Source organism: Bombus pyrosoma, linkage group LG6 (genome assembly GCF_014825855.1).
Source record: "Bombus pyrosoma isolate SC7728 linkage group LG6, ASM1482585v1, whole genome shotgun sequence".
Lineage (NCBI taxonomy): Eukaryota > Metazoa > Arthropoda > Insecta > Hymenoptera > Apidae > Bombus > Bombus pyrosoma.
The window spans coordinates 710,049-735,952 of record NC_057775.1 but is presented as its reverse complement, the minus strand read 5'-3'; the positions used below and the strand labels follow the sequence as shown (position 1 = coordinate 735,952).

Sequence of the window (25,904 nt, the reverse complement as noted above, 5' to 3'; positions counted from 1 at the left end):
TTTATAGCAACAGATAATATTTACATTCTACCGCGGTTGTAATTTACCGGTGATTAATATATATCAATACAAGTGCTAATACAACAACACACATTTCCTACAACATTAGGAGGACCAGATCCACTTGTAAGCTTCTTAATACAAGATTAAATTAATATACTGCAAGTTTGAACTCAACTTAGACGAGTAGCGCGCGATTAATTTAGCAACAGGTTGTTATTTCTACGTGTATCTTACCTGCGTTTCTTTCGACGTTTCTATCTCGTTCGCCTCGATCGATGTTACCGTAATATCGTCTCATCCCTTATCGATGAAAAACACGAACGTTCGCCGGCTCTCGTCCAACACAGGCAGCGTATAATAGTAGCAAAAATGGATGTGCACAATTTCGATTCACCAACGTTACCGATAGTTCGTGAAAAATCCTCGACACCGAGTGATTATTCATGCCTGTATGGTAGTTGCTCGAACTTACACCATATTTAGATGTAAATTAATGAAGGTGAATTACGAATGGAGCCTGCTCGTTTCACGCGATACAACGCCGCATGAATTTGTTTAAGTAATTAATTAGTCTGAATAAGACTTCTTATGTAATTTATCGCCCGCATAACCTATGCATCATCCGTTACGAAAAATTCCAATGAATTAATTCTAGTTAATTAAACGACATCGGTAAGAACTGTGCATCGCCATCGCTTTTCACCATCAGCTCTCTCGTTCACCTACATTCCGTGTTTTGCGCCTGCTACACCGTATAAAAGTCCGTTCCATTTTTACTACATAACAGCAAACATCGGCCAGGGATCACGAACCGAGAACGTTCGTTACCTGCATTATGCATGAATAGACACTATCTCTCGCTTGCTGCGAATAAGCGAATCGAAACCTTGAGCTTGACGCGGATTTATACGGTGCAAAAACCGTACGAATTATTAAGCATTATTTCCCGCGTAATTTATTGGCCTCGTAGGTTGGCCGCACACCCGTCGATAAAACGCCAGGAGAGGCCCATTGTGAGCCTCCAATCAACCGAGCGACGTTAGATTATTATTGAGCAACCGTACGCGCTTATCTTTCCGTCTCTAATTTTACCTTCACCCACACCGTGTATACGTGGCTGTGGTGTATATCTATTCATCTGGTTGCACCTGCACGCGGACCTCTCGAGTTCGAGATTTTCGTAACCGATGCCGAGGCACACAACATTCGCACCCCATGTGAATAGTCGTTAACGCCTGATACCGTCGATCGAACCATACCAGCGACACGAACCAAAACACTTGACTCAGTCGCCCGATCACACGGTACAAATTCGACGCAAACAAAACGGGACCATACTTTCAATATCGTACCTTCACCTACGGTGTAACGCCAGCACTGCTCACTGACGGCGTAAACGGTACACGGTACGCACATATGAACGTCTCTGTATTGATGCATACCGTTTACCATGTGCACTTAGGATAATACGCTTCTTAATGATCGATACATATATACGCACGAACCTAGCAGTGAGTATAAATGGAGAATTTATACAGTACTATAGGAGATACAGCTATCTATGTGTACGTGTATGCTCATTTGCTATGCGCGAAAAGTGTTTCGTAGAAGTATCGTGTCGATTCAAATGAAAGATTTTATAGACTACATAAGAGGGTTGGTCAATAAATAAATTATTCCGTCCGTCTAAGAAACGAATGGAAAAAATATTTCTTATCGCTAACGTAAATTTACGTTCAGCTATTGTTTTTTAATATGTCAGGTTGTATAATAAGTTCACACGTATTTCTTTAAGGATATAAAGTAGTTGTTTTTGATAAGTATCTGTTTGATTAATTGATGGGTTAACATATCAGAAGTGTGAAATTGATTGATACAATTATTATGTTATGATTGATATCATACATTAGTATACATCAACAACGGTGTTGCATCGTACAATCACTATAGTAATATTTGGATATCTCTCTTACAACAGAAGCTACAGAGAGGAGTTATCTACAAATTTATTGACTAACCTATATAATACGTTATTTGTATTTGGATAGTGAACGAAATATTGAAATAAATTGTAATATATCAGCCATAGTATAATATCTATTATTGCACTCACCGTATCAAACGGCAAAAAAATGATTCAGGTAACGCGTTAAAAAGCATGAAAATATAGTCACGAGACCGACATACCATTTAAATGTTGCGGACCTAAAAACACAAGATAAACACGTTGGAGATTAACGCGAGTATGCCTCGTAAATCCGCACCTTCGAGTTACACGTAATATAATCATACTTCTACCACGAGTTACCGTATCATCATCTTCCATAGCGCTCTACGGAGGAGCGAGAAACGAAACGCGTAACGAACTCACGGACACAAATTAATCGTCGTACTGTATATACTTACAAAAGGCAAAAGGCGTGTACTGCGATGTGTGCGCGCGTACCACTGCGTCACGGTGAAAACGAAACCGATATCTCTGCAGGATCTGCGCCGAGGCCAAAGGTCACCTACGGAGGGAATTGCTTTATTTAATAAGCCGCGGAGGAAGGACGTTAATAAAGCGGCCAGAGATAAATAATATGGAAAGGCGAACCGTTCACGTGTCGTTCGTACCCCGAAGCTCTCTTTTCCTCTCTCTTTACACCGTATAGACCCGTACACCACATCTACGAGGCATCGGTTAAGTTAAGCAATCGTTGAGTTCTCGGCATTTGAGCGCGAAGGAAAACGAAATGGGACACTTTTTTTAAAATTCCGCCTTGCAAATAATTATATGCTGCTCGATTCGAACTGTCGATAATCATCGACATTGATGATTATTCTCGACATTTTATAAGGTTACGTTTACACCACACTTGACAGATAATGGACATCGTGTTCGACGCGATGTAAACGAGAAGTCTGTGCTACGGTAGTCCGAGATCGCTTTCGTAATTTCAGCGACACGCGTTCCCAACTGACACGTAGATTAAATGCGTGAGATATAAAGGTTATAGAAACTTTACGAGCTACAAACATTAAATCAGAATGCAACGAACTCTATTATATATACAGACTAACTATATTTCATAAGGTGGTTCTGAATTTATTGAGATCAAGCAACTAATCAACCAATTTTTTAAATATGAAAAAATATATGCGCGTGTACGTACATTACAGTACGTACTTTATTCGACAAATAAGACCTTAAATCAATAGTTAGTAACCAGTCAGTTGCCACAATTGAATTATGATTTTCAGGGATGAGTTTATGTTATTATGGAAAATATTTTAACTGATTTGCTAAACCTAACAATAGCTTAATATTGTATAGTCAACTCTATAGAATTTGATTATATGTTTTTATTTATCTCTCATAATCACGGCTGTACACGACCGTACACAGAATATATACTCGTACATAACCCTATTTATAAAAAGGGGAAGATAAATGCAAATCACACAAAATCAGAACGATGACCGACAAAGAAGGAAAATGAAGTTTTCCATGGAGAAATTCGAGTAGGTGTACCCTTTTTCTACACGTGCACACACAAGTTTAACTATGTGACCACTTGCCCACGACTTCATCACATTAAAAAAAATACCTTCGTTCCCCCTTCCAATTCCTTTCATTCCTGCGTTCCATTCGCACAGAATCGCGGGAATCGTGTTGTCGAACGGGCGTCCTACCTATAAACATATCTTTTACGTATTTATGTTTGTTTCGTAAAGAATTCTCTCTGATTCGCGAGTGTTCAAGGAAATACGAGAATAAGGGAATATCGGGAGATAACCGTTAACCTAGTGAACTCATTGATATACATGTATACCTGGAAGGTGTGCCACATATGTACGTAGAAATCCCAAACAAGAAACAATAAGAAGATGGCCGGCGTCGAGTTTGGACCGATAGTTGATACTCGATGGAATTCGCGATTTACACGGAGGCGGGCATATAGAGTGCAAAAGAGAGGTATAGAAAGTGTGTATAAAAAAGAGAGAGAGAGAGAAAGAGTGGTGCATGCACAGGATGCACATCTGCGAGAATACGATACACCGAGACTATCGACGTAACGACCGATCCGCCTACTGCCAGAGAATTTGTCGTTCTTAGTCCGCCAGCGCATGCGTGATTGCTGTACGCGATTGTCCTCGTGTGTGAAGTTAGGTGCATGATCTCCGATGGAATTTTCTGCCGACATACTGGATGAGTCTTCTACGAGAGATTGGCATCCCAGTAATCGTATGTATTATTATTGTATTTAAATAGAGAATTTTCTTTGTATATATCTTATCTTATTGATGACAGGCAAAAAATAACAGTATAAATAGATGATACGAACTTGTCACAATTCAACTATATATATCGTATATGAATGATTGTGTTTGAATCTAAATGGATTAAAAATATTGAATTATATCGCCCACTACGTATCATTATTTATGAAGATGGAAATTGGGAAGAATAGAGACAAATCAAATTATGTAGTGATTCAAATTAATTTAAAAAAAGTTTTTACTCATGTAGAAAACATTAGAATATATTTTAAATATATATTTAATTGTATATTTATATATTTAAAAATATATTTAAAAGCAATAAAAGTAGTTTTCTGAGAAAAAGGCTTAGATTCGTGTTAAATATGTAGAGTGTTTATTTAAATAGTTTGAATATTGAAATTTGTACTTGTATAATCATTGAATATTATTGAAATTTACATGACAAAATTTGTATTTATTTTGTAATAAATACAAAAGCGACAAACCTCTTTAAGAGCTATTATAATTATCAATTCAGACGTAGCTAATCATAACAAACTAAAACTAAAACTAAATTAATTAAAATGCAATATATTCTATCCATCATTTTATCTTATGGATCCTTTTTCCAAAAAAATTGCGTAATTACTTTTAATTTCACAGAATATATTGCAATTTTCCTTGCATAAATTTATTATATAAACAAAGTTTTCCTTAAATTAATTTGAATTCTTAGTTTCATTTTCGGCAAACGAATTCAACATAGAAGTATAATATGTATAATAGAAAGTAAAATCTATTGAAACTGGTTACACATAAAACAGAATTTATCGTGCAATAATATTTAATCGAATTACTGAATATGCGAGTACATATTGCACATAGCAGACTCCGTAGCGTAGCAATTAGAAGACAGGTTCTGCATGACTGTTGCCTTTACCAAAGAATGCCGTTCCCGGTTTATAAATTGAGCTTATATTCGTTCCTTTCGGTTTCGTACGAGACCACCTTTATCTCACATCGAGCGTTGTATGGACCGAACGACCTACCACGACCTCGCCCAACTCAGGCTATTGCGTCCTAAGAATTGAGCTCTCGTCTCGGTTATACACCCACGTGATATGTTCCCTGCAAGGTTGTCTTGTTTGGAATGAAAAGAACGTTACACCTTCGTTCGAGCATTCTCCATTATTTGCGAATTTTCTCCTAAACTGGTTCACCTTTCAAAATCGTAGTCATTTATATAATATCAAAATTACATTTATTCTAGTAGTTAATTTTCATAAGATTAACGTTTGAGAATTGCATTTTATAATCGAAGGCATACGTATATTTACGTTTATATATTTTTGTTCAGAAGATTATAAATGCTGGAACTACAACGGTAATATTGGTAGTAAATCTGTGATAATATAAATATTTAGTAATTCAATTTTTCTAATAAACTGCAATAGTTTCAATCTAAATTAAACCCAATGAAATTCATCATTTGTTACACGATACAGTTATAAATTACTTTCACCTTAAATTTATAATTTTTAACTGATCTACTACGGAAGCAATTACAGCGTTCTCTATTGCGAATTTAATTCTTGAGTAACATGCAACATGAAAACACATTCCGTTGATTTCTCCGCACAATTCCAAGCGAACGAAAAAGCAAAGCTTTCTTTCGTCATAGTTGCAATATCAAAGTCACCTTCGTGTCGCTTCCAGGCGAATATTTATCATGACACGATACCGACTTTCTATTATTATCTACGGCTGTCTTACGTGTCGGGATTTAAAACAGAATAATAACTGGCGCGCCATTGTTTATCACATATACATATACGAGTTACATGTACTGTTGCATGTGGAGATACATAATATAATATTTCCAATTATACTGGTCTTGAGGCATAAAAATAATAGCAAATACATACATCATATATTATTTGAAAAAATGTCATAACACTGTGAGGTATTGAATGCTTTTGTTAAGAAAATTATAAGTTCTTTCAAACCCTATTATCTTGAGATTGGAATTTACGAATGCAGTACTTTTAAAGATATTGATAAAAGCTACTGATATCCTTTTTTTAAAAAGCATACACAGTGCATAAAATTGTATACAAATTATGGATAATACTGAATATAAGTTGTCGAAAAGTTAATTATAACTCTACACGTGTTTTTCACTATTAATGAATCATTAGTTCAGTGTTTTGTGGGTATTCTTTATTCATTATATTTCCTCATACATACAGCAAATTGCAGCAAGCACATATTTGCGGTAATAATTCGAAACACTGACACGTGTTAGAAAGTTATTATGACAAATCATCCGGAGGTCGTGTCACGGGACGGAAAATGGAAAAGTAAAAGCGAGGGAACAGAGTAGAAAAGCGAAAGCTTCCCGGGGTCTTAAATTAAAACCTGTTGCTTGCACCGTCGTGCTCATGGAAAGGTCAGGAAAGAAATCGATGAAGAAGCCACAAAAGAAAGAGATAGATTGTTGCATCTAAGTGCAGTAACTCATCAGAATCACTGGTTCGAATAAGAGCTTGTCAGCGAAAGGATGAAATAGAGATTCAGGGAAAGTTTCGCACTTACGCCTTATTAATTTAATAAATCTTTAATTAAGGAAATTAATAGTAATTTTATAAGTAATCTAAGTTATAATACTCTGCGTTATTTTATTTTGTATATTTATTACTTACGTAAAAATGTCTTTAAGAAAGAAAAAAGACATCGTCAGATATAAAGCTTTTACCTAATAACTTTTTAAAGTGGATACCTTTATGAGACTTATATGAGACCAAAAGAATCGTTGACCAGTATAACTGGCATTCCGAGTATGCAGGATTAAAACAACGTAACATCACGATTCACGCATTAAAAAGAAATTCCACAAAAAGCGTAATAGTTTCTCTCCGTACTACCAAATTCAAGATATCCTTATACAGTCTCACAAAAGCAATAAGTACCACTTGTTAAAGTTCTACAGGAGCAGATTTACTCCGGTTGGAAGCGCTGTTATATACGTATTATACCGGCATACGTTGCATTAAGAGACACTCGGTATCAGAGATACAGGAATACGGAAGTTGCAACAAGTTCACGTTCAACACCGTTCGTTCGTTCGTTCCTGGTTTCTGCTGGATGGTACAAAGGTGGTCGGGAGAGAAAGAGAGAAAAGAGGGTCGACCCCTCTTTGGAAACCGAGCATCCGCCTTATCTACGCTCTGACGCTGGCAAAGGATTTTCTATCGGTTTATCAAGCGTCTCTAATCGTTACGGGATAATAAAGTTGGCTGCTCATTAAAGGAACGATAATCCACCTGGCCGAGGGCCCTTTCCGCCGCTCGTGATTCAAACGTCAAAGTATTTTCAATCAGCCGGCCATCGAAGATTAATGGGGATCCGCGTAGAGGAGTGGTTTCTTTTTAAACTCTAAATACCATAGCGAATATAGATTTATGGATAGCGATCGTTCAATCGCTGGATTCAGCGCCAAGGCGGAAGATAAATCGCGAGAGGGAAAAAAGGTCATCCGCGTGTTCGATCTAGTTTCCTACGATTGCCTCGAACCGTCGATTTCGTCCTGAGACACCATCGAGATAACGCGATTCGTGGATGCCCGTTATGCAGCAACGAGAGCTAGGAACGTCGAGATTGGAAATGTTGGCTCGTTGTGAATTGTGATTATAGTGCTTGGTTTAAATTAGATCGTTAGAGAGTAAAGAACTCTATTGTGTAGATCTTTTCTTTTTTTATTTGGGAAGAGACGTTGATTCATTTCATTTTGATATCTTTCTTTATAATGTGTTGCAAGGTAGATACAAGTATATTTAAAGAGTATATTACAGAGAGATGAGATCTAAATCAAATATATTGAAAAATATATTATTGTACTTATTACTACTACATATTAGCTAATTTTCCAAAAATATCTATGGTCCTAAAAATATATTGTAAACAGTATATTGTAAAATTGTAAATTAGGTATCTTGCAATATTATCCTTTCAGAAGGATATAATTATAAAAAATACCAAAAGTCCAACGCAACCGTGTTAAGTGCAACGACATAAAGAAAACAAACTCTCTGTATTAACAGAGATGTAACAAATACATAGATACATATAAACAAGTTTCGGTTTAATTCAATTTAAAACAAACAAGGTAATCGCATGTTACGTGTCACTAAATTAAAATTACTCTTGCACTGTACAAAATGAAAGGGTGGGGTGAAAGAGCGTAGGTCTTGCTCTTCGTTTTAAATCTCGGCGAAGAACGATGCAACGATATACACACTAATTATGGCGCAAACGCGCATTTGCTTATCGGCATTTCGTCATTCGGACAGCACTCTACGTTGAACTGGCGAATAATGGTTTAATTAAACACCACGTGTACAACCGCAGCCGCCTTGTAAAGGGACCGTCGATTGATTTACAGTGGCAATACACTCTAGCCAAGTTTCCAACGTATACGCTGTGAAATAGCCCTCCGGAGAGTCCATTCTAGTAAGAACGCATATATTAGTCCACGTACTCGCAATTAACCGTTGACATTTACTCCACTTCACCGCGCTCCCTTTTTCCACGCGCGAGTCCTTCGATTCTTCTTTCCTTCGCCCTACATCCCCTTCTTGTTTCACTATTATACTCACTATCTGTATACGTTTCACATTCGCTTTTTTAATTATTCTTTTACATTATTTTTATTTTATAATTTGTGCAATTTTTCTAGATTCTCCAGCGCTCTTTTCTCATTTTCTGGCTCTTTGTAATATCTTCTTGTATATCTACCTTATTGTTTATCGTATAGTTAATATATACAGTTTTCACATAAAATATTCTTAGATTATTTCTACATAATACTGTATGAAATACTATGTCCATATTATTTGTCACTGTATACTAATACTTTTAAACAATTTTGATCATCATGGTTTGTAACAGAGAATGATGTGACAGAGAAAAACGCCTTTGAAACGTTTATGAAATAGTACTAGATTAGATCATTTTGAATATATTGAGAACTACGTATAGAGATAAAAGGGAACTTTTTGGTATAAATGCTAAAAACGAGAAACCAAATAGCTTTTATCAAAAAAGTATGATACTTTTCCTTTTGCATACATATTCAATATAATCATTTTTATTAATCTATATGTATCACTGTACAGGATGTATCAAAATTATACGCAATATCCTACATTTCTGAATCGATGAAAATTTGTATTAAGGAGCAAAGGTACAAGGCAATTTTGCACTTACTTTTTTTTTATAAAACTATACCGATCTAAAGGTGTAAAATCCTGTCGTAATATTTCTCTTTCGTTTCTTTCTGACATTCTTATTTCTTCCTTCACGCGACTAACGTCACATTCCCACCCATACTCCACATTCGTCCTTCTATTTCCGCCTCTATATCACTTCTGTCAGATATGTCGGCCGCAGAAGGTCGTCGCCAGTCACGAAGACAGGTCAGAAGAAACGTGTCCGCGTGGTCAGACACGAATTACCTGTTCCACGCAGTCACTGGAACTCCTTGAGAAGTTCGCTCGGCTTTTCGCCCGCGTAACGCTTCGCACGTCAGCCGGAACGGCCGATTTACCCAGGACAACTTTTCCTTTCGGACCTAGCCGCGTCGAGCAGTTATCGCCAAGGAAAATCTGCTCGCGTTCCTGTGCCACTTTGCATGCGTGTCGTTGCGCAAAATCGCGATTTATGCGCGTTTCCACGGCCAGGAGAGACCGTTTCGACGAAAAAACGCGTGACAAGAGAAGCAAGTCGTTCGTTGGTCGATAAGCAACGATAACTGGTGCACAGATGACGCTGAGTTACGGTTACACGGCCCGCGACATAGTAATTCATACCGAGATGCCTAGACCGCCGCGCGATTAATCGCCGCGATTAACGATAATTAATTGCATTGCTCTGCTGAGGCCGAGCAAACTCTGCTCGCGTTGATTGTCTTGATTCCGGAGAATAAAATTCCCTTTCCTTGCTTTTTTTATTTAAATTAAGAGATTGCATGCGATACGACAGTGGCTTGAAAAATTAGATTAAAACTTGGTAGATTCATGAAGTATTGCATTTGGTTACGTTGGATGTGTTGCTAATTGCTTTTAGGTAACAGTATATTGAAAACGGAAATTTTACGATTAAAATACTTGTAATTAATAGAATGTTAGTTGAGTGTGGGGTTAAAACTGTTTAACGGATTGAACTTCTACCAATTAATTGTTATTGGTTTGTGTTATTATTATTTATTGCGTTTCTCAGCTGGAAACACAGTTTAAATTTCATCTATTAAGTTTTTTTTAATTTCGTAGATGCTATGTGAAGCTTTTGATAGGTTTGTGAGGCTTCATTTAGGCAATTAATTATAATTGCTGCCTGCACTTTTAACTCTCTACATTCTATTTTATTAAAATATTGAAGTTTTATATGGATAACACAATGAAATTATTAACAATCCTGTGGTTATTAATTAAAATTAAATTCAACGTACAATGATATATAATTTGTGTCTAAATCCAAATCCAAATCCTTTTATTGTTCTAATTTAGGGTCATTTCCCTATTTAAGAAAGGAACATATAGAAAGAAGAAGCTGCATTTATAATAATACATTAGCGACAGCAGGTTGCACTACTGAACGCTAAATAATAAATCAGAAATCACGCGGTTACAGCGACGATGATTCACATCGAAGATGGAATCTTGACAAATTGAACGCCCTTGGAGCGATCACATTATGTCAGGTCGTGCCAATTTAACGACACACGTGGCTTAATTAAATTACGCGATATAATTTTTACTGATCTTGTATTAAAGCCTGTTCCGATAGCGCTTTACTATAAATTATACAAGCTATCACGTACATAAATTATACATTCACCATGTTGGATTTGCATTTCTGTAAAAGAACCTCGCGTGCACTGATTAAACCGTCAATGTCGGCCTTTGTTAAAAATCAACAGATTTATCGTGTGCTTTAATGCTTAAGTAAAGTGATATAGAACAGAAAAAATCAAAGATGGAGATAATGAAAATCGAACGTGCAGCGAATGAATAATTAAAATCAATTCAATGTGTATGAATATTTAAATTATCTGCATATAAAAGTTTCGCCATTAATCGTGTATGTGATAATCTTAAGCTTCAATCTTTTAGATAAATTCTTCCTGCAGCTGTGATATCGAAAATCTAATTTATTATTTAATACTTTCTTTGTTTTCTATCATTCAAAATAGTAATGTGTTCTAGCAACTTTGTCCTTTAAACATTATCTGCAATTCTGCCTACTCTTTGATTTCTGCAACTGGGTCCATTCTTCAACAACTTCCTGCAACCCTGCCTACTCTTCGAATAATACTTCTTTGACTACTTTCTACAGTACTCTACCTACTCTCCGACGGATTTCTGCAATTTCAATTTAGCCTTCGATTATTTCCCAATGATTGTTCTTTATTACTGTATGATAAAAGTTCGAGATTTATTCGCCACGTTCTTCATCATTAATGTGGCATGTAATTACTTTTACCAGTTTATTTATAATATGTTAATCATTGCGTATATGTGATCTATCGATCTAATATCTCGATAATTCCTTTACGCAACTAAAGAACTCTGTTCGTGTCATAAATCTCGAGGTCGTTTCCGCAAGTGGCCAAACGACTATTTAAAATGTGGAAACGCGCGTTTTCTCGTTCACGGAAACAGAACGTGGATCGCGCTGTTGACGGGTAGAAATCAGACAAGTTCGTTACGTCAGACCAGGCTCAATGATCCGAGAATAACCAGCCGTGTTATAAGTATCCAGTATTGCGTTAAAACATGGACGGAATGGTTGATATAATTGTGCCGTTTGTCGCTTTCTCGGTCGCCTTCGTTTCAAATGTCAACCTGTATCATGTACGCAATGAGATAGCCTATCATAACGCGAACGTAATCGCTGATTATATTGCCTACGGATATTAGTAATCTATAATGATGCACGTGTACAGGATGTAAATTATCGCTGATCGGTATTTAAGCAAGAAGTGAAATTCAGATGAATTTTTATTATAGTTTCGAAATATTACTGGTTCTTGTAGTTTTTTACAATGGAAAGTTCCGAAGATAATTTTTTCTCGTTTTTGCCTTTTTTTAAAATTGTGAAAGTTGAACTGGACGGTGAGTTCAACTGGTTTTATCGAATTAGAGGTATTCGATCCTTCCGGGGAGATACACAGTTTCAGGATAGAATAATTTCAGATATTTGACACTATAATATCAAACCTAAGATGATTAAAATGCATGTGTTCCAGAATTTTTATTTTTGCAATTATTAAAAATATGCAAATATTTTTAATAATAATTTCCTTGTTTTCTTACAATATACATGATTAGTAAATATTAATTTCATTTTGCAGCATGCTTTTATACTTATGACGTATGAACGGTGGTATAAATATTTCTTTGGTTTCAAAAGACGAGGAAGTTGATAAATTATTGGAAATGATATCTCTCAGACGAAGAAACTTTATGTGATCTCAATTAATTATGATTCAGCGTCACAGAGAATCTTCAGTCGCATAATATGAATTATAAATTCCAATCTAATGATCCCAAATATCCTCAACTGAATCCCATCTTACGGTCGGAGAGGAAGAAACTTATTAGAAAATTAATTACTAGTATAATAATTTCGTAGTTTTCCGGAATTGTAGCAATTATGGGAAGAGATGTTGACTATATTTTAATGTATAGTAATGCAAAGAAATAGATAGCACTAGATAAAATTAAATAATCCTTTGAAAGAGAAAAGATTTAAGCAATAGAATTTCAAAGCATAATCATTTTGAAATTGGTATTTTAATACTGATTTTGAGATATCACAAACTACGTATACAAACATAGATATAAAAGATATCGTATGTGATCAATGACCGATAAAGAATTAAATAGCTCTTTTTCATGTGTAGAAATTTTACACGATATCTTAACAAAATACACGTTATGGAAAAAAATATTATGCAAAGTGTATCAGGTTTTTCTAATCAAATTTGTTAGTATGTATAATGAACCTATTGTTATCTTATAGTATAGTAGCCGCCATATAAAGCTTACTATTTCTCTCGTAATCATATTTTTATTATAACTCTTCGATAAAATTAAACAATTTTTTTATTATTCATACTCACAGAATACACGAGAAAAATTTGAACACTCGCTATACGTACTTATCAGTAGAAATAGCGTCGCATATGCAAGTTAGTTAAAGGAGCGTCCTCATTCTGCGCTACACCGGAGGCAACGAAGCGACTAATGAATTAATATTTATCCTTCTTGCATGAGATGGCCGGAAAGGTATGTTCACGTTCGTCATTTATCCGGTTAATCGAGTACCGAAGCACCACGTGGCTCGCGTTTGTCGGATAATTCATACTTCCACGGCTAATGGCGCGATTTTATATCGATGAACACTCAGATGTGGCGTAATTGCGGCTCACATGCTGCAATTAATGCTACATAAGACGGAGAAAGTATATGGTTAGACGCGCCGTATCAGCCGTTTCGTTCTGTGAATGAAACGCGCCGTCTTCGGAATACATCGAACTAAAGAAAGTCAACGATGCTCTTTAGGAGTTTTAATGATCTGCCACGCAAAAAAAGGAAAGAACTTTCCAGAATTTTTAGGTAAACGATCGTTTCCTTCTAGACCTACTTCCTCCGTATTTTCTCTGATATTCATCCGTGAATGGATTCTTTTTTGGATCCCATTAATTTACCATTTATTATCATAATCTGAGAGTCAATATCAAATAAATCAAGTTGATAATCTTATTAATAGACTCATGAACGTGCGTTCGTGTATAGTTTGATTCAGAAGAAAAGGAATATCATCCAGGTAACAATAATAAAACGCACCTTAATTACTTAGATATATTGAATTATCATGATGATATAATTATTTCTTAATTGTTATCGTCTGAGATTTTCAAAGGCATACATAGTAGGAAAACGTATACAAAGAAAATGAAAATCTATTTTGTGAGAAAATGAACGTTTACTCCACAAGCAGTAGCTAGCCATTCTCGGAACCCCTCAACTCGTCAAATTGAAAACGCTTATATATTCGCATTTAAGTATCGGTAATGAACCACGCTGCACAATTTCTCCCTACAATCTCTTAACGAGCAATAATCGAAAATCGGTATATATTCCCTGTAATTTCTCACGCCTCGTTCTAACGCCTCCTTCATGAGTCATTCCTCCCCCGTCTGTCCGAGTCCCTTATCGGCGTAAACCCTTGTAATTACAGCCTGCAGAAATTCGCCAAGTAATTCATGTGTGGGATAGCCGATTCCGACGCCGATGTAAATAACCAATAACGATTACAACGCTGGTGTGCGTGCACGCACGGTTTCACCCGATCGCTATATGTGTCACGGTACGCTTTCTGCCAGCGCACACATAATTTCTCATTATGCAAATCGCGGCGAGGACTTTCCGCGCGAGCACGGTCTACCTCGACCGAGGCGTATCTGTCGATACACCATCTCTCCGCTCTTTCCCTCTCTTTTCGTGTTTCGTTCCTCTCTTTCTTCTACTTTCTGCTCCGCCTCTTTCAGCCCTGTCCAGGTGGAACGTTCCGCGTTAAACCAGCGAATACCACAGCCCGATTTTCTAGTTGTCACATCGCCAGCTTCGATGACAAGATCCTGATACAGAGAAAGGGGCGATTCGAGGAATTTCACGGGGACCACGCCTCGATTTTCGAACAGAGATATTTGGAATGCAACGCGCCATGCGAATGCCGCGTGAAAGCCTCTTCTATTTGAACTCGCTTGATTATGTTCGGTTCTTTGGGGGTGTGCTTTTTCATTCTAAAGAGACAGAGTTTTGTTCTTGTTTCAGAGGCTCCCTTTAACTTCAACATGAGTATTTTTGGAAGAATATTGTCTTTCAGCGTGGTATGATATATTAAACGTTGTGATAGGTATGTTAGTGACGTGACAGTTGCATGTGGTCATTTGCAGTTCGGTGACTCGCGTACTTTTATCGGTAAACGATAATCATGCTGTTTCTTTATATTTCGAGTGTGAGTGTAATTAAATCGATATGTTAGTGGCGTGGTAATTGTTTGTGGTTGTTAACACTTGGATGGTCTGAATATTCTACTAATTAATAAATAATTAAATAAAAGTAAAGCGTATTGTTTCTTTGTATTTTGGCTTCGAATATTGAATGTATATAGATTTAGTTGAACTAGTCGACGTTTGCAGAATCAACTTCAGTTTCATATTTGCAATGAAATTATTATTTATTATTTATATATATTGCTGTTATTATATTAAATATAATGAATTCATATGGAATATTATGTAAAATTTATTATAAAAATGTAAAAATCAAGAGTAATTTGTATCGCTGTTGTGCGATACAGAGCACTTAACATAACGCCGAAAACTCTGATACGCTGTTTCTCACGATCAGTTACAAAAACAGAAATTAATGAATAAAGTCAGCATCTATCTCATCGTAGATGTCACTGATCAATTACAAACTTTCTATCGCGATTTTCTTTCAATAATATCGTACAATTTCTTCATAGAACACCAACCTTTCTCATTCACATTTCACTTATGAAAATTATAATCCATTAATCCCAGGCTTCGCATTGTTATCCATTATCTCGTACGTGTTATTTCTTTTTGTTTTTCAAAATCACCGTATGATTTATAAATATCCAATACTTGTAAATGCAGATAGTTAGAGATGGTTACAGTATCTAAACGTGAACAGTTCGTACGATATATCAAAACCCGTTCTATATTTAACCGAACATACAAGTTCTAGTGCTCGAAAGCTCATCCAGCCTCATCCATTAATCATTCTTGACAAAAATCCGCGATTTCAACGGATTGCCTATGCTTCGCGTGCAGACTCCTCATCGTACACGCGTCCGCAATAATTTTGGCGAGTCCTACGTGCGCGAAACGCACAATGCGATTAATTGGCATGTCCGTTGCTCGATAACTCACCGAACGAGCCCACACGACGCACGGATCGGATAATGCGAAGCTCTGGCTGCATAATGCGATGGATTACATTATGCTAACTACGTATAAAAGACGAACAACTCGACCGTTTAAAAGTAACCTCCCCTTTCCCCCTTTCTCCTCTTTCTTTCATCCTCTCTTCCTGTTTCTCTACCGAATGAATTACGTTCTTCTGGCTTTCTTGTGACACACGCGATTAAATGTGGATCGTTAACAATGACTTGGTCACGGTAGCTGACGTGTAAAGTGTATACAGTATACAGTATACAGTATGTCGGGTTTAAATGCGCACGCGGTATCATTTCTTTAACTATTGTAAAAGTGAAACCGTATTTTATATGAAACTTGATATATATCGTAGAAGAAACATACTGAAGAAAGTTTCTAGTGAAATTTAAGAACAATTTATTTTTTATTAATTTACCGTTATTAAGGTGGTGTGTCTTTATGGAACTAGCATATCATTAAACAATAAATGCACCGTTTCTTTTGTCAGTTTTTAAATAGCTTCACGGTCTTTTCTCGTTATGTAAAAGGATATTGCGTAAAGATTAGAATATCGATAAAGTAAGATACATTATTGATAAATCTTGCGCACTTCAGTTCAAATTTAATTGAGAATGTAAACATGAATTTAAAAATTATCGATAAAGAAGAATGAGATGAACAAAAATTTCATTCTTATCTTCATTTTGTGACGGAGGAAAAAGTATTCAAGAACAAAAATTTCTTTTTTCCAAGGAACATTTTAGAAATTCCAGAGTCAAGATAAATTTTTCTCCAGTATGGGATGAAGATTTATTCCTTCTGGGAACCGTCTTTACGCCGATATTATGCACAATTTATTGGAAATCTGTGGAATTATTCCAATGACACACAACAAGAAACTCGCATAGCTCGAGGGAGCTCGTCACGTAATAGCGATTACGCGACAACCGGAAATCAAACAGACACATAACAGCCGATGTGACAAGAATAGAATGTAGTATACAATAGTTTAATAATTATCTGGTATTTTTCGCTGTGGACAGGTGGATGCAGACCACCTGTCTAACCGATATTTCGTTTTCAACGATATATTGATAGAAAATGTTTCTCTCTTTGTTCCAGGTGAGTGAGGAAACATTCTGAATTTATTCTTCCTGAACGATGCTGTCGAGTGGGTGAGTGAAACAGTCGAATTAATTTTTATCGTTGAGAGAACTTATACGCATAACGCATAGTGGAATTTAACGATTTTCAAAGCTTATTTAACGATTCTGGATACTATTTCATTTTGTTATAAGATGCATGCAAATGTCTATATCTACTTACTTCGACTAAAGCGACGTAGCCGAATTAAAATTCGTTCAGTAGAAAAGAAAATCTGTTCAAGAAAAACATTAAAAGTCCTGTTCTCGGTGAAAATTGCAGCAAAATTGAGACATAAAAAGTTCGAGGACCGCAGCAGGAGCAAAATTAAGCTTTGTCATATCATACGAATAACGTGTCGCGTCAAATTTATAAGATTTCTTCACTTCTTGAAATTGATCCAACAGAATCATTTATAGTATTCCTTCGTGCTTTAAGTAATTTACAAAAAAAGAAAAAAAAATTGAAAAAGATTGGAGAAAACGAAAATAGGTGAGAAAATGCGCAAAGTAGGTCACGTGTTTCCGTTACATCGAAGGATCTCTCGCAGTCGACACTTCCCAAACGCACGTTTCGGTTTCTGGCGTTTGACAGCTGTTCCTATTCACCGCATACGTGGGCATCAACTTGTTCGTTGGCTGACCGGGCCCCGATGTTGAAAGGAATGTCGTTCGCGAGCGCGCGTGGGCCCACGAAATATATCGGTATACTTTTGCGTGCCCACGCTCTCGCTGTGTCGCGGCCACGGGAGCCTTTAATGTTAAACACGTTGCGAAATCCGGTTGATTGCTTGCGCAATCTTGCGTGCTCCTCGTTTCCCGAAACGAGCGCCGGACGAGGCCAATTGCAAAATCACCTCAAATGTCAACCTGTTTCGCTACATCCTTGATCTCGCATGCGAAAAGAAAGTGTTCGATATACCGAACGCTGAATTTATTTTCGCATCTGAATCTCAGTGTGAATTCAATATCGTTCATCCGCCTTTGTATATGTACTTGGTGAAAGAGATACGACGACGCGACGTTGTAAATTGAAGTATTGGCTTGGCAATTAAGTGATTGCGGATTTTGTCAATACCACCTAATGACAAAATTCACAATCACTTAGTTGTCAACCCAATATTAATCGGAAATACGAGTCGATATAGCCGCATTCGAAGAAGCATGTGTCTTATGTTAGATAGATAGTTTCATAGGTTTTGTTTTGTTTATTATCAATTTTCAATGAAGTATTGTTCTCTGTCTCATAAAATCACATTATTGATTTTCTTAATGCATTGTATTTGAATATTTTTATATCGTGCTTTAATATTTCTTGTTTATCTTCTAAACTTTTAGGTGTCAGAGTAAATGACTATTAAAGCTTAAATTGTTTGAACGATGAATATGTATTAAGAAAGTCAATATTAGCATCGAAGGAAGGTTCTTACCTTCAATGACAAGGACGAATAAATACTACACATAACTACATAAATATGTTCTATGAATTTAATGATGAGCGGAGTACACCAATCCTACGAATCTACTTTTAAACATTGTAAAAATAACCTAGATCTATATATATATATTATTATCTTAATCATAGCCATTTTTGAGATTTCTAGTGTGTACTTCTATTAATTATTCGAATAAGGATAATATGACAATCAAGTTACACAACGAAACTGTTTCATCTTCAAATAGAATTGCTAAATAGCATATCATAGTCGATCAAAATCCTCTCTCAAGTATCTAATGCCACACTTACGTAACGATACATTTATACATTTTATCGCTATTTTCTTCATGCGAGGATACAAAGTCCTCGTTTTATCATATGTTAAAACATACGTCGCAATTTCTGTTTAGCTCGTGAGAAAAATTATTTTCTCTCAATTATTAACGATAAAGACACATCAATTTTGAATGTACAATTTTGATGGACAATTTTGAGGCCAGCTTTACCGAAAATAAATACATTTTTGCTGATACGTAAAAAAAATTTCAAATTTGCCTTGCCTTTCTTTCTTTCATAACGATTTCCACGATATACTGATAACACGTTTTTACTATCACAAAGTATATACTAGAAAAATATTTAAAGTTATTCTACATGTAGGCATCTATATAATTTATAAATATCAAAATTACTAGAATAATGTATAAATCTTCCCTTCTCTCTTTCTCTTTCTTCTATAGCAATTTTCTCTGCAACGCTACTAATAACTTCTCATTACCACAAAATAGCATATGTACTACCACATAATAAGAAGTTTAATATACCATATAACTCCTATATTTCATAAATACCAACATAACTACTGTAATATACAAACTTTTCTCATATCCATTCCAAAAACTTTCTCTCGCATTCTCGAAGATAGTCTTCTCTTCTTTTTATAGACGTCCGATACCGCGAGAAAGCGTAGGAACATCGTGAGCGAAGCATTAACAAGGCTTGGTCGACATAAATTCACATCTGGGTTAGGATCCAGAAACGAGGCACGGCGCCAGCCACGAGACGCATCGTATCGGGATAATTAGGGATCGTTAGAGATGTTGCCCCGTATGCTCGTCATTCATAGTTCGCCGCGATTACCGGGGCAAATTGCGTAACCTATTGATTATGCAACGATCGATCATTATTATCGCTATGGAGCTGGCCATTACGATCATACCGTATCCTACTTGTGGCCCCGGCCAGTTTTCCATACGCGGCCTGCTTAGTAGCTCTCAGATTTCGCGATTTTCTTTATTGCTTTAAATTACACCGTACCTTATTTTATGCGCCGTTTATAACATTGTTCAGCCGGGAACAAACACGTCGCTAGATAAATCAATCAGCGCGGCTGATGGAGCATCTTGGTTCGATCGTTTAGACGTGTCGAAGAATTTCAGAGAGGTCGACGTTGGATAAAATGGAAAATTTCTGAAGGTGGACGTCATTGTTTGGAGAGGTGGAAAAATTGTAACAATACTGTAGCAATTTTCTTTCTTCTTTTATATTTATGGATTTCTGTTCTGTGGAAGAGTTTCAAAAAAATTTTTCGCCAATATTGACGAATTTCGGTTTGATCGTTCGGTTGTATTAAGAAATATTAAAAAGTCCGATGTATTACTATATTTAAAATGGAAAGTGTCCGAAGGTAGTTATATGTATACTACAATCAGATATAACGTATTTTATTTAATGAGAAACATAATATCTTATAATGTCCCGTATCGATTTCGAATTTCTTATGGACGTTAATTTCGTGACTCGATATACTCCAAGAGTATCTTTCGTGGTTCAATTGAGAAACGACTTCGACCCGTATCGAAACAGCAATGAAAAACTACCGCCCATATCGCAAATTGGAGGAATAAAAAGCCGAACATGTCCTTTTTGGGAGATCGAAAATGAGAGTCGTTCAGCTGAATGTAGCTGGCAGGTGAGTAAACGTGTCTCAAGGCGAGCAATCGTGAATGAGAGTGAATTTGAAAGCAATTCCGACAGCTCCGCTTCATTTTATTGCTTCTCTGTCAGTGTTGAAAAAGAGTTCGAAGATCACGAACTGGGAAGTTCGAGATGCAATAAAATCGAAGGTGACGAGAGAACGATTTATGCCCGTTAAATTGTGAATTGCAAAATGTAGCTGAAAAGATACTAAGTTACACGTGATGGTTAATTTGTTTCTTTATTATTTTACTTGTCTTGTCTTCATTATAATTTTATAGATATCGAGAAAAAGAACTTATTTGATTGTAACTTGGCTTTTCTATTCAAAAAAAGAAGGAACAAAGAATTAAACGTTCATAGTTTATGGGCAGGATTGAGATTTTAATTTTCATTTTTGCAGATTTGTTTCTGAAAGAACTTGTTCTTTGAATTAGTATAGGTTATATATAAATTCTTTCTTTAGGATAATCCACGTATTAAAGTAGCTGTCAGCTTAACGAGACATTATCTATTGGGGTTAGTAAGCCCAAATGTGAACCTTTCTAAGATCTGTAGGAACTGTGACAACTTAATCCATATTTTGTAGCACACACAAAAGAGTTAGAAGAGATCTCACTTCGGAATTTCAATTTTTTCAATTTACAAATATAAACCTTCTCGTACAGTAATTGCTTGCATTAACTGATTATTCTTATATGCAAATGTTTCATTCAATTTTTGTATATAATTTTTATACAGTTCTAACGTTACATCGTTAATTAAAAATTAGAAACCGTGTACTAGAAATATTTTACTGATGTAAATGTTTTACTAAAAATTGCAAACCTCAAAAAAAGATATTTTTGAAAATAATAGAAAGCGTTTTTAATGTGTGCAAATGTGCAAAGGAACTATTTTATGTATTTCATTGATATCAATCATGTACGCCGTGTGAATCAGACCTTAACTGTACCTGATTCTCGACCTACGACTACCTGATATACGATCTTTTTTCCTCGTATGCTTGAGACCCAAGACCCTTGAGATAGGTCAAGACTGGTACCAGCAGTGAAAATAATCTGACAACTAAAAATCAGGTTGTTTGAAGACCTACCTTGCTACTATGGCGCAACTTACACGACACTTGTTCAAACTATAGTATTAGTGTTTCTAATAATCCATTTTTCCATCCATTACGTAGTTTTTTATATTTACTGTGATCGTACAGAACATTATAAGAGATACATCTTTAAAAATTTTAAAGCAGTGGATTCTGCAATAACAAATTAATCCAATTAAGTTCTAATTTAATAATCTATCTTTTATAAATACAAATCGTTTTATCTTTGCATTTATAATGTTATTTTAATTTTCTAATCCTCCAAAAATAAATTCTTCGCAATACAGGAGAAGTAGCGTAAAAAAAAAACAGTCAAAAATAACCCAAAACCAAAATTAATTACAATTGCAGAAACTCGCCTACTTGATTCATCTTAATATATATTCGCATTTGCCCGATAGCGTAATTAAAACTGAGCCAAAAGAATATGGGAAGAACTCAAAAAATGGAAGGAAAAATCAATTACGTGCCTTATCTCATTAGTACATCCGATCGTATGACAGGCCGCAGAGCCGAACAGTTCGTACGTATGATATTATTATCGGCGAGGTTAGCTGTCCCAGCTTCCTGCAACCCCTGACGTTCGGGCATACCAGTGATACTATATAGCTGTTGCATCGGTGCGCGAGGCTGCGCGTGTAGATCGTGTGTACGTGCACACGCGCGGCTAACCATCGGTGGCCGAGGATTGCTAGCTTGTTATTAATCTTAATTGCCATCTAGAGGCTGCCAATTAACAACGCCTGTCACTTGTTTTTCCTCGGTAGGTACTATCTTACCGGAGGAAGGTCTTTGCGATGCACTCACCACTCGCCGGGTTACACTCCCCTTTACGCACCCTCCCCCATAATATTAATCCCTCTTTCCCTCGCCTGCTTGGCTCCTCGTTGCGTCCTTTTCGCTTCTATCTTGTTTGGTTTCGTTCTATCAACCCGCTGGTATTCTGTGTAATTATCATCGTCCGTGGAAAATATAATTATTCGAGATTCCCTACGGGGTGGTTAAGTCAGAGGATACATTATCGTCGTTCGATAATACACGGACCAGGCTTAATGGTATCGATTACCGGCAACCGACGCGTGACTTTCAAAAAAATCCTTTTTCTCCAGTCCAGCTCGGTTTTATAAACGAACAAAAAACATATTTCCTCGCTTGTGTCCCTTGCTTGTTCTCCCACATACAGTCAGACGCAAAAATAAGCGGACAGATAGTGGTAGTATGTATCGATCGAACTAATGTTGTATTCTTACATTTTGTTTATTATATATCCTTATGGTACATAGATTATTTAGTAAGTAAATTGAAATTAATATATACGTCTTTGTGTAAACAAGACGTATTTAACGAAGTATTGTTGATACTTATATTCATTACCTCTTTGCTTATTTTTGTCTCCGACTGTATATATGGATGCACGTACCAAACGGATGCAATCGTGATCGCCTATTACTCGCATTGACGTTTATTTACTTACCAAGGAACATGTGTGCGCTCATGCTTCTAGCGGAACGATCTCGCGCGCACCAAACGGCAAACTGGTATGAGAACAAATCGATGGGTCGGAGATAGATTTCCCATGTCAAGCGTTACATTCGTGGAACGTCGAGGTTTTTCCGCCGCTTGAAGGTATTCGAATCCCGGAACTCGAAAAGTATTAATAATAGTTATCGATTAAGGGAACTAATTAATCGCATAGTAAAAGTATTGGCGGAGGTTTTGCGTGTTACCGCACCTCTGCCGCACGGCTGATCATACATCGAAATGTTATGAGGCCTTATCATGGCTCGTTGAATTATACCGTGAAGATATTAACGGTGTTCAACGATTTTGTGCAGCAGTGTTACAAAGCCATCGCAGTATTACTGGAAAATGACTGTAATCTGCGAAATTAATAAGAAAGGTCGGCAACAAGTTGCAGTTATGAAGTGCAGCCAAGTCGAACCGGCTCGAATTGCGATCGATTGTACGGGCGGAACTTTCTAAACGATGAAAATCGAAAATAAAAATGGAACGAAATATTACGCTAACATTTTAATTTGTCAGTCGTTCGATTTCTTTTCCAGATATCGTTGTAGTGATAGGGGTCCGTGATTAATGCGACCTGACATCATAATTCAGCTACCTTTTTCGCGGTTATACAACTATTTCTGAATCGAAATGATTTTGCTGAACCAACCACAACGTGATTGATAACATTTCGTAGAATGTCTATGTTTAACAGTCAAATAAACCGCAAAAAAGTGATTTGAATGGTATACGAGCGGTCTGGATCTGATACGTGCAACCTCATTTCGCCGAATGTTTTCCGAAAGAACTCGTTTCCCTTATGGTTAGTTATGATGTAACTACTAGGCAGTGTTTCATGCCCAGTCCGCAAGAATGCAGCTGTTATTGCAGTTACTGTCACGCCAAACAAAACACGATATGCAATTTATCCTACATAGTTTCGCTACACGTGCATAAAGTATATTAAAAATACTTTTATCATTTTTCAATTCTTTCGTTTTACGATGCAAACCACTATTGCATTGCAATTTATATATAGGTAATCACACAGGTATATTAAATAAGAACAAGGACAAAATTATATGCAGAATGTTTTCAGTTTGTTCGAACAATCTACAGAAATCTCAGTCTAAAAGTGAAAATAAGAAAGAAATGTTTCCAGTTTGTTCGAACAATCTACGGAAATCTCAGTCTAAAAGTGAAAATAAGAAAGAAATGTTAAAAGATATTAGGTTATCCCAAAAGTTTCTTTCGTTTTATAAGGAAACGAATAGATGCACAACATTTTTGTTTTACGTTATTTTATTGAATTGTGTGTCTTCCATTTTGTTCCAATAGAACAAATATTATATAAAACCTAATATTTATTGTTAAAAAATATTGATTTCAAAAGCATTGATTATGATATTTTAGGTATTAGATTCATCGTAAGTTTCCTTCGCAAAACTTCATAGATTTGTTATCCATTGCCAAAGGATTATAAGCCGTATAGGAGGTTACTCCTCTTCCGAGCTATGTTACATTAAAATGGATCCTTTTAATCCATCACTAACATCAAACTCGGAAAATTAATAAAATTATACTTATCATAGTCTCCGTTTTAACTTTTCATGTATTACACTGCATTCCTGTAACGACATCGTTTTCTTATTTCCGCTGGTAGATTATGTTCCTGCAATTTGTCAAGAAAAATTGAAAATACCTTGTATAATATCGTATCGAAACAATGTAATCTTAATCCTATTTCTCGCGATTTTTCGAAATTTACCAAAGAATCAAGTCGCCGTATCCGCGAGAATGTTTCGATTCGTGAAAATTGCCCGGGGTAACCTTTGAGGTTAAGAACGTTACGGTTGACTAAACTGCTCTTTGTCGATAAACGATCGTCGAAGTCGTTAGTCGTTAATACAGGCGAAATGAGAGATTTGCAGAGCGGTAAAATTTAAAGCCTGCAGTTAAAATTCGGAACGGGCGTGCGATCGTGTACTTACACGGTAACGAGTTCGCAGCGATCAAGCAAGGCCGTTTTGCGATCGCTCGTGCGCGTCGGCCGCGTGCGCGCGTCCATGCGCACGCTCACGCTCCGCCACCGATGGAAATTCAGCACAACGTGACGTTCATCTCGTCGAGAGTAAATTCTCTAGCAAAATCGAGAGTGCCACGGACCGCTGACCGTAATCGTCATAACTGCATATATAACGGCGAAATTTTAGGTTAGGTCTGATAAGATAATTAATCCTACGTATTTAAGTACTAATATTTATTTTTAACAGTATTGTACAGAAAATAGTAATTGTTTTCTTTCTTTCACTTACATTTGGAAGTTTGGTTTATATTACATTCAACTTCATAAAACTGAATTTTCAAATTAAATGGATCGTTTGATAGGAATTGAAAACACCAGTATTTCATCATTGGCGTCATATATGTATATGCTGCGTTTTAAGATTAATTTATTAG

General features: G+C 36.2%; 2 protein-coding genes across 7 annotated transcripts in view; one reads left to right on the top strand and one right to left on the bottom strand.

Moving 5' to 3' along the window:
- LOC122568262 overlaps window positions 1-25,904 on the top strand; it is a 158,309-nt gene that overhangs the window by 82,514 nt on the left and 49,891 nt on the right. The gene's annotated exons all lie outside the window — the stretch shown is intronic.
- LOC122568269 overlaps window positions 1-25,904 on the bottom strand; it is a 292,044-nt gene that overhangs the window by 222,262 nt on the left and 43,878 nt on the right. Inside the window, exons 1-4 of one of the 3 annotated variants that reach the window (XM_043727837.1) lie at window positions 3,819-4,207; window positions 3,594-3,678; window positions 2,600-2,672; window positions 2,410-2,513 (exon numbers count right to left, since the gene is read on the bottom strand). Coding sequence is in view for 2 of the 3 variants with exons in the window: in XM_043727836.1 (XP_043583771.1) it covers window positions 2,194-2,208; window positions 2,410-2,513; window positions 3,594-3,678; window positions 3,819-4,190 (576 nt within the window). In the remaining variant the exon portion in view is untranslated. Of the gene's footprint in view, window positions 1-1,670; window positions 2,209-2,409; window positions 2,514-2,599; window positions 2,673-3,593; window positions 3,679-3,818 lie in introns of those variants that run through there. The other 2 variants (XM_043727836.1, XM_043727835.1) reach the window with 2 other exon arrangements.